Source organism: Oncorhynchus nerka, linkage group LG9a (assembly GCF_034236695.1).
Source record: "Oncorhynchus nerka isolate Pitt River linkage group LG9a, Oner_Uvic_2.0, whole genome shotgun sequence".
NCBI lineage: Eukaryota > Metazoa > Chordata > Actinopteri > Salmoniformes > Salmonidae > Oncorhynchus > Oncorhynchus nerka.
The window spans coordinates 33,170,871-33,186,481 of NC_088404.1; the positions used below are offsets into that span (position 1 = coordinate 33,170,871).

General features: G+C 39.2%; 1 protein-coding gene across 1 annotated transcript in view; it reads right to left on the bottom strand.

Moving 5' to 3' along the window:
- The window catches only part of LOC115114974 (C2 domain-containing protein 5-like), a 72,598-nt gene that overhangs the window by 7,100 nt on the left and 49,887 nt on the right, over positions 1-15,611 (bottom strand). The window contains exons 3-7 of the mRNA XM_065022148.1: positions 7,790-7,927; positions 7,351-7,414; positions 7,167-7,228; positions 1,758-1,856; positions 1,540-1,629 (exon numbers count right to left, since the gene is read on the bottom strand). Of these exons, the coding sequence (XP_064878220.1) occupies positions 1,540-1,629; positions 1,758-1,856; positions 7,167-7,228; positions 7,351-7,414; positions 7,790-7,927 (453 nt within the window). The remainder of the gene's footprint in view (positions 1-1,539; positions 1,630-1,757; positions 1,857-7,166; positions 7,229-7,350; positions 7,415-7,789; positions 7,928-15,611) is intronic.

Here is a 15,611-nt window from a genome sequence, read left to right on the forward strand (position 1 = left end):
CTGCTCTGCACGCAATTTGGGTAGTTGAGACATAAAAAACTTAACTTCTCCTCTATTACAGTAAAATAATGTCTCACTTCGTTTTTTGGTGTCCATGTGACCGATTCTGTTGGACCAAATCTCAAATAGCGAGTTGAAACTGCTTGTCAGAGAGGAAGATGTGATCTCAACTTTGTTGGCGAATGGAGGCAGGGGGAGGGGCTTGGTGTGTGTGTAAACCATAGTGGAAGAGGCGAAGTTGAAAGCAAAGATTTTTATAACTAAACCAAGATAGACCACAGTCTTTCGTTTCCAATGAGAACAAATGAGTAATAGTGGGCAGAACAAGCAAGGAGGTGGGCAGACCAAGCACGAGCTAGCGAGATCCTATTTGCCTGTTCTAGCATCATCTGCATATTTCCGTAAGGGAACGCCTACTCTGTGAAGCGAGTGTGTGTAATAACTCAATTCGCCTTTGCACTCCTTCTAAACGACGCGATTTTTAAAAACTGTAAAGTCTACTCTACTTAGTCCCCTCTGTTCAAAACAGATTCTAGTTTTGGAACAGAAAACTGTATTGAGAACAAATGTTTAATAGATGAGAAAATTTGCAGAATGTCGACCAAAATCCACTGCTGGCCACTGGGCTTCCTCTCACTAGTGGAAACGCCGGGCAGATGCTTCATATTTATACATCCAGTGAAATATCTGTCTCATTGTTCGATCTGTGGTGAAAGGTTTCACTCTCGCTAAAATATTGTCCAAAATTAGGGCAATGCATTTTCTAGAGGCTATCTTTGAACCAAAGCTTGTCGCCTGCCTTCCCGTCTTGTTAGGGCCTCCACATGCATTTCATCATTATATACAGACCTCTAATGTAAATGGGAAGGTGCACACAACACAAGAGGAGTGAATGAGACAAAACCAAAAATACAACATGAGAACAAGCGGACATAAATGCTAAAAAAAACGGAGAATAACAAAACCTTGATTCTTGCGATACAGGCATTTGGAATATGGCACACAAACATATCTCCCAGCCCTAAACCCAGGGTTATTCAACTCTTACCCTACAAGGTCTGGAGCCTGCTGGTTTTCTGTTCTACCTGATAATTAATTGCACCCACCTGGTGTCCCAGATTGAAATCAGTCCCGGATTAGAGGGGAACAATTAAAAACGCAGTGAAACTGGCTTCGAGGCCCAGCGTTGAGTTTGAGGAATATAGCTTATTCTCCATCTTCTTTTTAAATAGTGAGCCAACATCTTTTCAGCACTTATTTCCCTGAGTGAACAAAACAAATTTTCTCATGCTCTCTCGTCTCTCTGCAGCAGATGCATAGTGAACAATATGTTGGAACATCAAATCAATAAAACACCTTTATCGAAACGCAATACATATAGGATCATGAGAATCGCAATACATATCGTATCAGCACCTTAGTATCTTTATAATATCATGTCTTGAGGTCCCTGGCAATTCCAATTCCCTAATACTGACCAAAATGTTTATAGGAAAAATGGACAAAATAGGAGAGGTGTTCTTAGGTGTGTCTTCTCACCTGTATGAGTTCTTCCTCTGGTACGGCTACAGTGAAGTTGAGATGGCATAGACAGCAGGGGATCATGGAACGTAACTTAAAGTATAGACTCTACAAAGACAAATAAAAAGCAGACATTTCAATTTAATACAGCAGTTAAAGATTACGTAGATTAAGTAAAAGGAACACCAATGCTTGGGCTTGACCAGCGTATCCCCATTGTGCGTGTGTGGTCTTACCTTGAGTAAATTCTCACAGAGGTCAGTGAAGATCTTGTTGAGGCCCTGGTTGGTCAGATTGGCATTATTGAGTCTGTAGACCCTGACAGATGTAAACATCTAGGGAGGGGGGGTTGGCAAAGAACGAAATATAAACATATTATAATCTCTCAATAACCTGTAGAACAGTAGTAGTAATTGCCAAGTAGTAGTAGTACACTCGTACAGCATTAGTAGTAATACAGTAGTAGTAGTGCAGTAGTAGTAGTAGTAGTAGTAGTATTAGTAGAAGTAGTACAGTAGTAGTAGTACATTAGTAGTAGAACAGTAGTAGTAAAAGTTTTACAGTAGTAGATCAGTAGTAGTAGTAGTATTAGTAGAAGTAGTAGAACAGTAGTAGTAGTAGTACAGTAGTAGTAAAAGTTGTACAGTAGTAGTAGAAGTAGTACAATAGTAGAAGGAGTAGTACTAGTAGTAGTAGAACAGTAGTAGAAGTAGTACAGTAGTAGTTGTAGTATAATAATAGTAGAAGTAGAAGTAGTAAAGTAGTAGTAGTAGTACAACAGTAGTAGTAGTATTAGTATAAGTAGTACAGTAGTAGTAGTACAGTAGTACAGTAGTAGAAGTAGAAGAAGTAGTACAATAGTAGAAGAACAGTAGTAGAAGTAGAACAATAGTAGAAGAACAGTAGTAGTAGTAGAACTAGTATATCAGTAGTAGTATAACTAGTACAGTAGTAGTAGTAGAACAGTAGTTGTAGTTGTAGAAGTAGTACAGTAGTAGTAGTAGATCAGTAGTAGTAGTAGAACAGTAGTAGTAGAAGTAGTACTAGGTAGTAGAATACAGTACTAACAGTAGTAGTAGTAGTACAGTAGTAGTAGTAGTAGTACAGTAGAGTACAGTAGTAGTAGTAAGTAATACAGTAGTAGTATAACAGTAGTAGTAGTAGTAGTAGTAGAAGTAGTAAGTAGTAGTAGAACAGTAGTAGTAGTAGTAGTACAGTATAGTAGTAGTAGTACAGTAGTAGTAGTAGAAGAAAAAAGTCAGTAGTACAGTAGTCAGTAGAACAGTAGTAGCAGTAGTAGTAGTAGTAATAGAACAGTAGTAGAACAGTAGTAATCGTAGAAGTTGTACAGTAGTAGTAGAACAGTAGTAATAGTATTAGTAGAAGTAGTACAGTAGTAGTAGTAGAAGTAGTACAATAGTAGAAGTAGTACTAGTAGTAGTAGAACAATAGTAGTAGTAGTACAGTAGTAGTAGAATAATAGTAGTAGTAGTAGAACTAGTACAGTAGTAGTAGAAGAGTAGTAGTAGTACAGTAGTAGAAGTAGAACAGTAGTAGTAGAACTAGTACAGTGGTAGTAGTAGTAGTAGAATAACAGTAGTAGTAGTACAACAGTAGCAGAACAGTAGTAATACAGTAGTAGAAGAACAGTAGTAATACAGTAGTAGAAGTACAACAGTAGTAGTAGTACAGTAGTACAATAGTAGGAGTAGTACTAGTAGTAGAACAGTAGTAGAAGTAGTACAGTAGTAGTAGAAGTAGAATAATAGTAGTAGTAGAACTAGTAGTAGTAGAATAGTAGCAGTATAGTAGTAGTAGAGAGTAGTACAGTAGTAGTAGAACAGTACTAGTACAGTAGTAGTAGAACAGTACTAGTAGTAGAAGTAGAACAGTATTAATAGTAGAAGTAGTACAGTCGTAGTAGTAGAACAGTAGTAGTAGTAGGAGTAGAGCAGTAGTAGTAGTAGTAGTAGAAGTTGTACAGTAGTAGCAGTAGTAGTAGAACAGTAGTAGTATTAGTAGAACAGTAGTAGTAGTAGAACTAGTAGTAGTAGAATAGTAGCAGTAGAATAGTAGTAGTAGAAGTAGTACAGTAGTAGTAGAACAGTACTAGTAGTAGAAGTAGAACAGTATTAATAGTAGAAGTAGTACAGTCGTAGTAGTAGAACAGTAGTAGTAGTAGGAGTAGAGCAGTAGTAGTAGTAGTAGAAGTTGTACAGTAGTAGCAGTAGTAGAACAGTAGTAGTAGTAGTAGAAGTAGTACAGTAGTAGTAGAAGTAGTACAGTAGTAGTAGAACAGTACTAGTACAGTAGTAGTAGAACAGTACTAGAAGTAGAACAGTATTAATAGTAGAAGTAGTACAGTAGTAGTAGTAGAACAGTAGTAGTAGTAGGAGTAGAGCAGTAGTAGTAGTAGTACAGTAGTATAAGTATTAGTAGAAGTAGCACAGTAGTAGAAGTAGAAGAAGTAGTACAATAGTAGAAAAACAGTAGTAGAAGTAGAACAATAGTAGAAGAACAGTAGTAGAAGTAGTACAGTAGTAGTAGTAGAACTAGTATATCAGTAGTAGTATAACTAGTACAGTAGTAGTAGTAGAACAGTAGTTGTAGTTGTAGAAGTAGTACAGTAGTAGTAGTAGATCAGTAGTAGAACAGTAGTAGTAGAAGTAGTACTAGAGTAGTAGAACAGTACTAGTAGAAGTAGTACAGTAGTAGTAGTAGTAGTAGAACAGTAGTAGTAGAAGTAATACAGTAGTAGCATAACAGTAGTAGTAGTAGTAGTAGAACAGTAGTAGTAGTAGAAGTAGTACAGTAGTAGTAGTAGTACAATAGCAGTAGTAGTAGAACAGTAGTAGTAGTAGAAGAAAAAGTCGTAGTAGAAGTAGTACAGTAGTCGTAGTAGAACAGTAGTAGCAGTAGTAGTAGTAATAGAACAGTAGTAGAACAGTAGTAATCGTAGAAGTTGTACAGTAGTAGTAGAACAGTAGTAATAGTATTAGTAGAAGTAGTACAGTAGTAGTAGTAGAAGTAGTACAATAGTAGAAGTAGTACTAGTAGTAGTAGAACAATAGTAGTAGTAGTACAGTAGTAGTAGAATAATAGTAGTAGTAGTAGAACTAGTACAGTAGTAGTAGAAGAGTAGTAGTAGTACAGTAGTAGAAGTAGAACTAGTACTAGTGTGGTAGTAGTAGTAGTAGTAGAATAACAGTAGTAGTAGTACAACAGTAGCAGAACAGTAGTAATACAGTAGTAGAAGAACAGTAGTAATACAGTAGTAGAAGTACAACAGTAGTAGTAGTACAGTAGTACAATAGTAGGAGTAGTACTAGTAGTAGAACAGTAGTAGAAGTAGTACAGTAGTAGTAGAAGTAGAATAATAGTAGTAGTAGAACTAGTAGTAGTAGAATAGTAGCAGTAGAATAGTAGTAGTAGAAGTAGTACAGTAGTAGTAGAACAGTACTAGTACAGTAGTAGTAGAACAGTACTAGTAGTAGAAGTAGAACAGTATTAATAGTAGAAGTAGTACAGTCGTAGTAGTAGAACAGTAGTAGTAGTAGGAGTAGAGCAGTAGTAGTAGTAGTAGTAGAAGTTGTACAGTAGTAGCAGTAGTAGTAGTAGAACAGTAGTAGTAGTAGTAGAACAGTAGAACTAGTAGTAGTAGAATAGTAGCAGTAGAATAGTAGTAGTAGTAGAAGTAGTACAGTAGTAGTAGAACAGTACTAGTAGTAGAAGTAGAACAGTATTAATAGTAGAAGTAGGTCAGTCGTAGTAGTAGAACAGTAGTAGTAGTAGGAGTAGAGCAGTAGTAGTAGTAGTAGAAGTTGTACAGTAGTAGCAGTAGTAGTAGTAGAACAGTAGTAGTAGTAGTAGTAGAACAGTAGTAGTAGTAGAATAGTAGCAGTAGAATAGTAGTAGTGGTAGTAGAAGTAGTACAGTAGTAGTAGAGACAGTACTAGTACAGTAGTAGTAGAACAGTACTAGTAGTAGAGAAGTTGAACAGTAGTAATAGTAGTAGTAGTAGAACAGTAGTAGTAGTAGTAGAACAGTAGTAGTAGTAGAATAGTAGAGCAGTAGTAGTAGTAGTAGAAGTTGTACAGTAGTAGCAGTAGTAGTAGTAGAACAGTAGTAGTAGTAGTAGAACAGTAGAACTAGTAGTAGTAGAATAGTAGCAGTAGAATAGTAGTAGTAGTAGTAGTAGAAGTAGTACAGTAGTAGTAGAACAGTACTAGTAGTAGAAGTAGAACAGTATTAATAGTAGAAGTAGGTCAGTCGTAGTAGTAGAACAGTAGTAGTAGTAGGAGTAGAGCAGTAGTAGAAGTTGTACAGTAGTAGCAGTAGTAGTAGTAGAACAGTAGTAGTAGTAGTAGTAGAACAGTAGTAGTAGTAGAATAGTAGCAGTAGAATAGTAGTAGTGGTAGTAGAAGTAGTACAGTAGTAGTAGAACAGTACTAGTACAGTAGTAGTAGAACAGTACTAGTAGTAGAAGTAGAACAGTATTAATAGTAGAAGTAGTACAGTCGTAGTAGTAGAACAGTAGTAGTAGTAGGAGTAGAGCAGTAGTAGTAGTAGTAGAAGTTGTACAGTAGTAGCAGTAGTAGTAGTAGTAGAACAGTAGTAGTAGTAGTAGTAGAACAGTAGTAGTAGTAGAATAGCAGTAGCAGTAGAATAGTAGTAGTGGTAGTACTAGTACAGTAGTAGTAGAACAGTACTAGTACAGTAGTAGTAGAACAGTACTAGTAGTAGAAGTAGAACAGTATTAATAGTAGAAGTAGTACAGTCGTAGTAGTAGAACAGTAGTAGTAGTAGGAGTAGAGCAGTAGTAGTTGTACAGTAGTAGCAGTTGTAGTAGTAGAACAGTAGTAGTAGTAGTAGAACAGTAGTAGTAGTACAAGTTGTACAGTAGTAGAACAGTAGTAGTAGTACAGTAGTAGTAGTAGTATAGTAGAACAGTAGTTGCACAGTAGTAGAAGTAGAACAGTAGTAGTTGTACAGTAGTAGCAGTTGTAGTAGTAGAACAGTAGTAGTAGTAGTAGAACAGTAGTAGTAGTACAAGTTGTACAGTAGTAGAACAGTAGTAGTAGTACAGTAGTAGTAGTAGTACAGTAGAACAGTAGTAGTAGTACTACAAGTTGCACAGTAGTAGAAGTAGAACAGTAGAAGTAGTACAGTAGTAGTAGTTAGAACAGTAGTAGTAGAACAGTTGCAGAACAGTAGTAGTACAGTAGTAGAAGTACAACAGTTGTAGTAGTAGCAGTTAGAAGTAGTATAGTAGTAGTAGTACCGTAGTAGTAGTATTAGTAGTACAGTAGTAGTAGAACAGTAGTATAACAGTAGTAGTAGTAGTAGTAAAAGTTGCACAGTAGTAGAAGTAGAACAGTAGAAGTAGTACAGTAGTAGTAGTTAGAACAGTAGTAGTAGTAGTACAGTAGTAGTAGAACAGTAGCAGAACAGAAGTAGTACAGTAGTAGAAGTAGAACAGTAGTAGTAGTAGTAGTAGTAGTAGAACAGTAGTAGTATTAGAAGTAGCACAGTAGTAAAGGTAGCACAGTAGTAAAAGTAGAACAGTAGTAGTAGTAGTAGTAGAGTAGTAGTAGTATAATAGTAGTAGTAGTAGTAGTAGCAGTGTTTCAGTGTGTGAGTCTGACCTGTAGCCCTGAAGTCCAGTTGTAAATCCCAGGCATGACCTCTGTGTTACAGCTGTAAAACCCTGGAGAGAGAGACAGGTAGATGGACGGACATTGTAAAAGAGCAGAGCTGAATAGAATAGAACATTTCTTGTAGAACAGTGTGTGTGTGTGTGTGTGTGTGTGTGTGTGTGTGTGTGTGTACCTGCAGGCATGGGGGCATCAGTGAGAAGGGATTGGATGTCCTCTACTGCATCAGTGTCATCAATCTAAAGACATGAGAAGAAAAGCATTAACACACAGATTTGATGTGATTTATTTGGATCTCCATTAGCACAGCTAGTCTTACTGGGGTCCAACACATAACCAAAAATACATTTTGACAAAAGACTACAATTTCCATATATTTAAAAACATGAACATGTAGTGTGTGTGTGCATCTATCAGTTACACATACATGTCAGTACATACACACAACAAGTAGATCACATGGGGGAGATGTGTTGTGCCGTGAGGTGTTGCTTTATTTTTTTTTTCAGATCCTTTACAGATCATATGCCCACACACTACAATTACACATCCAACATAACACACACCCCTACGGTACACACACCCTACAATACAGTACACACAGCCAACCATACCTCCAGTACGAAGGCGTCCTTCTTGCCGTGGGACAGGTCTAGTTCTGACAGCTCATCTGAACTCTCAGAGGTAGACCTGAACAGTCTGGACCGCTGTCTGTCAGGGATAGGAGACCCCACCACCTCCTCTATACACTCCTACAACAACAATAACAACAACTCAACAATATGTGTGTTTGTGTGTGTGTCTGACCATCCCTGTCCGGGCTCTGAGCCGCTGAGATAGTCACCATAGAAACACTATCAGTTCAAACCTCACACTAAGTAGAATGATTAGGTCATTCCTAATCACACCCAATTCTACCCACACCCAATATTGTGCAATCATCAGAGTACGTTTCTATATTAATGATAATCACACACACATTTTAATGTGTGTGAGAGTGTACTCACATAAAGCTGTGATTCTAGACTGTACTTAGACAAAGCTGTGATTCTCGACTATCATAAAGCTGTGAATCTAGACTAACCTAGAGCTGTGAATCTAGACTGTACTTAGTCTGGAATCACAGCTCTGTCTATCATTAAGCTGTGATTCCAGACTATCCTAGAGCTGTGAATCTAGACTGTACTTAGTCTGGAATCACAGCTCTGTCTATCATTAAGCTGTGATTCCAGACTATCCTATTCCAGACTATCCTAGAGCTGTGCATCTAGACTGTACTTAGTCTGGAATCACAGCTCTGTCTATCATTAAGCTGTGATTCCAGACTATCATAAAGCTGTGATTCCAGACTATCCTAGAGCTGTGCATCTAGACTGTACTTAGTCTGGAATCACAGCTCTGTCTATCATTAAGCTGTGATTCCAGACTATCATAAAGCTGTGATTCCAGACTATCCTAGAGCTGTGCATCTAGACTGTACTTAGTCTGGAATCACAGCTCTGTCTATCATTAAGCTGTGATTCCAGACTATCATAAAGCTGTGATTCCAGACTATCCTAGAGCTGTGCATCTAGACTGTACTTAGTCTGGAATCACAGCTCTGTCTATCATTAAAGCTGTGATTCCAGACTATCATAAAGCTGTGATTCACAGACTAGACTATCCTAGAGCTGTGCATCTAGACTGTACTTAGTCTGGAATCACAGCTCTGTCTATCATTAAGCTGTGATTCCAGACTATCATAAAGCTGTGATTCCAGACTATCCTAGAGCTGTGCATCTAGACTGTACTTAGTCTGGAATCACAGCTCTGTCTATCATTAAGCTGTGATTCCAGACTATCCTAGAGCTGTGCATCTAGACTGTACTTAGTCTGGAATCACAGCTCTGTCTATCATTAAGCTGTGATTCCAGACTATCATAAAGCTGTGATTCCAGACTATCCTAGAGCTGTGCATCTAGACTGTACTTAGTCTGGAATCACAGCTCTGTCTATCATTAAGCTGTGATTCCAGACTATCATAAAGCTGTGATTCCAGACTATCCTAGAGCTGTGCATCTAGACTGTACTTAGTCTGGAATCACAGCTCTGTCTATCATTAAGCTGTGATTCCAGACTATCATAAAGCTGTGATTCCAGACTATCCTAGAGCTGTGCATCTAGACTGTACTTAGTCTGGAATCACAGCTCTGTCTATCATTACGCTGTGATTCCAGACTATCATAAAGCTGTGATTCCAGACTATCATAAAGCTGTGATTCCAGACTATCCTAGAGCTGTGCATCTAGACTGTACTTAGTCTGGAATCACAGCTCTGTCTATCATTAAGCTGTGATTCCAGACTATCATAAAGCTGTGATTCCAGACTATCCTAGAGCTGTGCATCTAGACTGTACTTAGTCTGGAATCACAGCTCTGTCTATCATTAAGCTGTGATTCCAGACTATCATAAAGCTGTGATTCCAGACTATCCTAGAGCTGTGCATCTAGACTGTACTTAGTCTGGAATCACAGCTCTGTCTATCATTAAGCTGTGATTCCAGACTATCATAAAGCTGTGATTCCAGACTATCCTAGAGCTGTGCATCTAGACTGTACTTAGTCTGGAATCACAGCTCTGTCTATCATTACGCTGTGATTCCAGACTATCATAAAGCTGTGATTCCAGACTATCATAAAGCTGTGATTCCAGACTATCCTAGAGCTGTGCATCTAGACTGTACTTAGTCTGGAATCACAGCTCTGTCTATCATTAAGCTGTGATTCCAGACTATCATAAAGCTGTGATTCCAGACTATCCTAGAGCTGTGCATCTAGACTGTACTTAGTCTGGAATCACAGCTCTGTCTATCATTAAGCTGTGATTCCAGACTATCCTAGAGCTGTGATTCCATCCTAGAGCTGTGCATCTAGACTTAATCTGGAATCACAGCTCTGTCTATCATTAAGCTGTGATTCCAGACTATCATAAAGCTGTGATTCCAGACTATCCTAGAGCTGTGCATCTAGACTGTACTTAGTCTGGAATCACAGCTCTGTCTATCATTAAGCTGTGATTCCAGACTATCATAAAGCTGTGACTATCTAGACTGTGAATCTCTAGACTGCTGTCTGGAATCACAGCTCTGTCTATCATTAAGCTGTGAATCACAGACTATCATTAAATTCCAGCTGTGATTCCAGACTATCCTAGAGCTGTGCATCTAGACTGTACTTAGTCTGGAATCACAGCTCTGTCTATCATTAAGCTGTGATTCCAGACTATCATATAAAGCTGTGATTCCAGACTATCCTAGAGCTGTGCATCTAGACTGTACTTAGTCTGGAATCACAGCTCTGTCTATCATTAAGCTGTGATTCCAGACTATCATAAAGCTGTGATTCCAGACTATCCTAGAGCTGTGCATCTAGACTGTACTTAGTCTGGAATCACAGCTCTGTCTATTCCAGACTTAATAAAGCTGTGATTCCAGACTATCATAAAGCTGTGATTCCAGACTATCATAAAGATCTGTGATTCAGACTATCCTAGAGCTGTGATCTCTGATACTCCTAGAGCTGTGCAGTCTGGAATCACAGCTCTGTCTATCATTAAGCTGTGATTCCAGACTATCATAAAGCTGTGATTCCAGACTATCCTAGAGCTGTGCATCTAGACTGTACTTAGTCTGGAATCACAGCTCTGTCTATCATTAATTCCAGCTGTGATTCCAGACTATCATAAAGCTGTGATTCCAGACTATCCTAGAGCTGTGATTCCAGACTGTACTTAGTCTGGAATCACAGCTCTGTCTATCATTAAGCTGTGATTCCAGACTATCATAAAGCTGTGATTCCAGACTATCCTAGAGCTGTGCATCTAGACTGTACTTAGTCTGGAATCACAGCTCTGTCTATCATTAAGCTGTGATTCCAGACTATCATAAAGCTGTGATTCCAGACTATCCTAGAGCTGTGCTAGAGTCTGTCTGAATCACAGCTCTGTCTATCATTAGCTGGATTCCAGACTAGCTGTGATTCCAGACTATCATAAAGCTGTGATTCCAGACTATCATAAAGCTGTGATTCCAGACTATCCTAGAGCTGTGCATCTAGACTGTACTTAGTCTGGAATCACAGCTCTGTCTATCATTAAGCTGTGATTCCAGACTATAATAAAGCTGTGATTCCAGACTATCATAAAGCTGTGATTCCAGACTATCATAAAGCTGTGATTCCAGACTATCCTAGAGCTGTGCATCTAGACTGTACTTAGTCTGGAATCACAGCTCTGTCTATCATTAAGCTGTGATTCCAGACTATCATAAAGCTGTGATTCCAGACTATCCTAGAGCTGTGCATCTAGACTGTACTTAGTCTGGAATCACAGCTCTGTCTATCATTAAGCTGTGATTCCAGACTATCATAAAGCTGTGATTCCAGACTATCCTAGAGCTGTGCATCTAGACTGTACTTAGTCTGGAATCACAGCTCTGTCTATCATTAAGCTGTGATTCCAGACTATCATAAAGCTGTGATTCCAGACTATCCTAGAGCTGTGCATCTAGACTGTACTTAGTCTGGAATCACAGCTCTGTCTATCATTAAGCTGTGATTCCAGACTATCATAAAGCTGTGATTCCAGACTATCCTAGAGCTGTGCATCTAGACTGTACTTAGTCTGGAATCACAGCTCTGTCTATCATTAAGCTGTGATTCCAGACTATCATAAAGCTGTGATTCCAGACTATCCTAGAGCTGTGAATCTAGACTGTACTTAGTCTGGAATCACAGCTCTGTCTATCATTAAGGTGTGATTCCAGACTATAATAAAGCTGTGATTCCAGACTATTATAAAGCTGTGATTCCAGACTATCATAAAGCTGTGATTCCAGACTATCCTAGAGCTGTGAATCTAGACTGTCTATCATTAGTCTGGAATCACAGCTCTGTCTATCATTAAGCTGTGATTCCAGACTATCATAAAGCTGTGATTCCAGACTATCCTAGAGCTGTGCATCTAGACTGTACTTAGTCTGGAATCACAGCTCTGTCTATCATTAAGCTGTGATTCCAGACTATCATAAAGCTGTGATTCCAGACTATCCTAGAGCTGTGCATCTAGACTGTACTTAGTCTGGAATCACAGCTCTGTCTATCATTAAGCTGTGATTCCAGACTATCATAAAGCTGTGATTCCAGACTATCCTAGAGCTGTGCATCTAGACTGTACTTAGTCTGGAATCACAGCTCTGTCTATCATTAAGCTGTGATTCCAGACTATCATAAAGCTGACTGATTCCAGACTATCTGTGCAGCTGTGATTCCAGACTAGATTCTATCCTAGAGCTGTGCATCTAGACTGTACTTAGTCTGGAATCACAGCTCTGTCTATCATTAAGCTGTGATTCCAGACTATCATAAAGCTGTGATTCCAGACTATCCTAGAGCTGTGCATCTAGACTGTACTTAGTCTGGAATCACAGCTCTGTCTATCATTAAGCTGTGATTCCAGACTATCATAAAGCTGTGATTCCAGACTATCCTAGAGCTGTGAATCTAGACTGTACTTAGTCTGGAATCACAGCTCTGTCTATCATTAAGCTGTGATTCCAGTATCATAAAGCTGTGATTCCAGAATATCATAAAGCTGTGATTCCAGACTATCATAAAGCTGTGATTCCAGACTATCCTAGAGCTGTGCATCTAGACTGTACTTAGTCTGGAATCACAGCTCTGTCTATCATTAAGCTGTGATTCCAGACTATCATAAAGCTGTGATTCCAGACTATCCTAGAGCTGTGCATCTAGACTGTACTTAGTCTGGAATCACAGCTCTGTCTATCATATCATTCAAAAGCTGTGATTCCAGACTATCATAAAGCTGTGATTCCAGACTATCCTAGAGCTGTGCATCTAGACTCTGGAATCACAGCTCTGTCTATCATTAAGCTGTGATTCCAGACTATCATAAAGCTGTGATTCCAGACTATCCTAGAGCTGTGCATCTAGACTGTACTTAGTCTGGAATCACAGCTCTGTCTATCATTAAGCTGTGATTCCAGACTATCATAAAGCTGTGATTCCAGACTATCCTAGAGCTGTGCATCTAGACTGTACTTAGTCTGGAATCACAGCTCTGTCTATCATTAAGCTGTGATTCCAGACTATCATAAAGCTGTGATTCCAGACTATCCTAGAGCTGTGCATCTAGACTGTACTTAGTCTGGAATCACAGCTCTGTCTATCATTAAGCTGTGATTCCAGACTATAATAAAGCTGTGATTCCAGACTATCCTAGAGCTGTGCATCTAGACTGTACTTAGTCTGGAATCACAGCTCTGTCTATCATTAAGCTGTGATTCCAGACTATCATAAAGCTGTGATTCCAGACTATCCTAGAGCTGTGCATCTAGACTGTACTTAGTCTGGAATCACAGCTCTGTCTATCATTAAGCTGTGATTCCAGACTATCATAAAGCTGTGATTCCAGACTATCCTAGAGCTGTGCATCTAGACTGTACTTAGTCTGGAATCACAGCTCTGTCTATCATTAAGCTGTGATTCCAGACTATCATAAAGCTGTGATTCCAGACTATCCTAGAGCTGTGCATCTAGACTGTACTTAGTCTGGAATCACAGCTCTGTCTATCATTAAGCTGTGATTCCAGACTATCATAAAGCTGTGATTCCAGACTATCCTAGAGCTGTGCATCTAGACTGTACTTAGTCTGGAATCACAGCTCTGTCTATCATTAAGCTGTGATTCCAGACTATCATAAAGCTGTGATTCCAGACTATCATAAAGCTGTGATTCCAGACTATCCTAGAGCTGTGAATCTAGACTGTCTGGAATCACAGCTCTAGTCTGGAATCACAGCTGTGATCTATCTGGAATCACAGCTGATTCCAGACTATCATAAAGCTGTGATTCCAGACTATCATAAAGCTGTGATTCCAGACTATCCTAGAGCTGTGCATCTAGACTGTACTTAGTCTGGAATCACAGCTCTGTCTATCATTAAGCTGTGATTCCAGACTATCATAAAGCTGTGATTCCAGACTATCCTAGAGCTGTGCATCTAGACTGTACTTAGTCTGGAATCACAGCTCTGTCTATCATTAAGCTGTGATTCCAGACTATCATAAAGCTGTGATTCCAGACTATCCTAGAGCTGTGCATCTAGACTGTACTTAGTCTGGAATCACAGCTCTGTCTATCATTAAGCTGTGATTCCAGACTATCATAAAGCTGTGATTCCAGACTATCCTAGAGCTGTGCATCTAGACTGTACTTAGTCTGGAATCACAGCTCTGTCTATCATTAAGCTGTGATTCCAGACTATCATAAAGCTGTGATTCCAGACTATCCTAGAGCTGTGCATCTAGACTGTACTTAGTCTGGAATCACAGCTCTGTCTATCATTAAGCTGTGATTCCAGACTATCATAAAGCTGTGATTCTGTGATTCAGCTGTGATTCCAGACTATCCTAGAGCTGTGCATCTAGACTGTACTTAGTCTGGAATCACAGCTCTGTCTATCATTAAGCTGTGATTCCAGACTATCATAAAGCTGTGATTCCAGACTATCCTAGAGCTGTGCATCTAGACTGTACTTAGTCTGGAATCACAGCTCTGTCTATCATTAAGCTGTGATTCCAGACTATCATAAAGCTGTGATTCCAGACTATCCTAGAGCTGTGCATCTAGACTGTACTTAGTCTGGAATCACAGCTCTGTCTATCATTAAGCTGTGATTCCAGACTATCATAAAGCTGTGATTCCAGACTATCCTAGAGCTGTGCATCTAGACTGTACTTAGTCTGGAATCACAGCTCTGTCTTCCATGTGATTCCAGACTTCATAAAGCTGTGATTCCAGACTATCATAAAGCTGTGATTCCAGACTATCCTAGAGCTGTGCATCTAGACTGATTCCAGATCTAGTCTGGAATCACAGCTCTGTCTATCATTAAGCTGTGATTCCAGACTATCATAAAGCTGTGATTCCAGACTATCCTAGAGCTGTGCATCTAGACTGTACTTAGTCTGGAATCACAGCTCTGTCTATCATTAAGCTGTGATTCCAGACTATCATAAAGCTGTGATTCCAGACTATCCTAGAGCTGTGCATCTAGACTGTACTTAGTCTGGAATCACAGCTCTGTCTATCATTAAGCTGTGATTCCAGACTATCATAAAGCTGTGATTCCAGACTATCCTAGAGCTGTGCATCTAGACTGTACTTAGCTCTGCTCTGGAATCACAGCTAAAGCTGTGATTCCAGACTATCATAAAGCTGTGATTCCAGACTATCATAAAGCTGTGATTCCAGACTATCCTAGAGCTGTGCATCTAGACTGTACTTAGTCTGGAATCACAGCTCTGTCTATCATTAAGCTGTGATTCCAGACTATCATAAAGCTGTGATTCCAGACTATCCTAGAGCTGTGCATC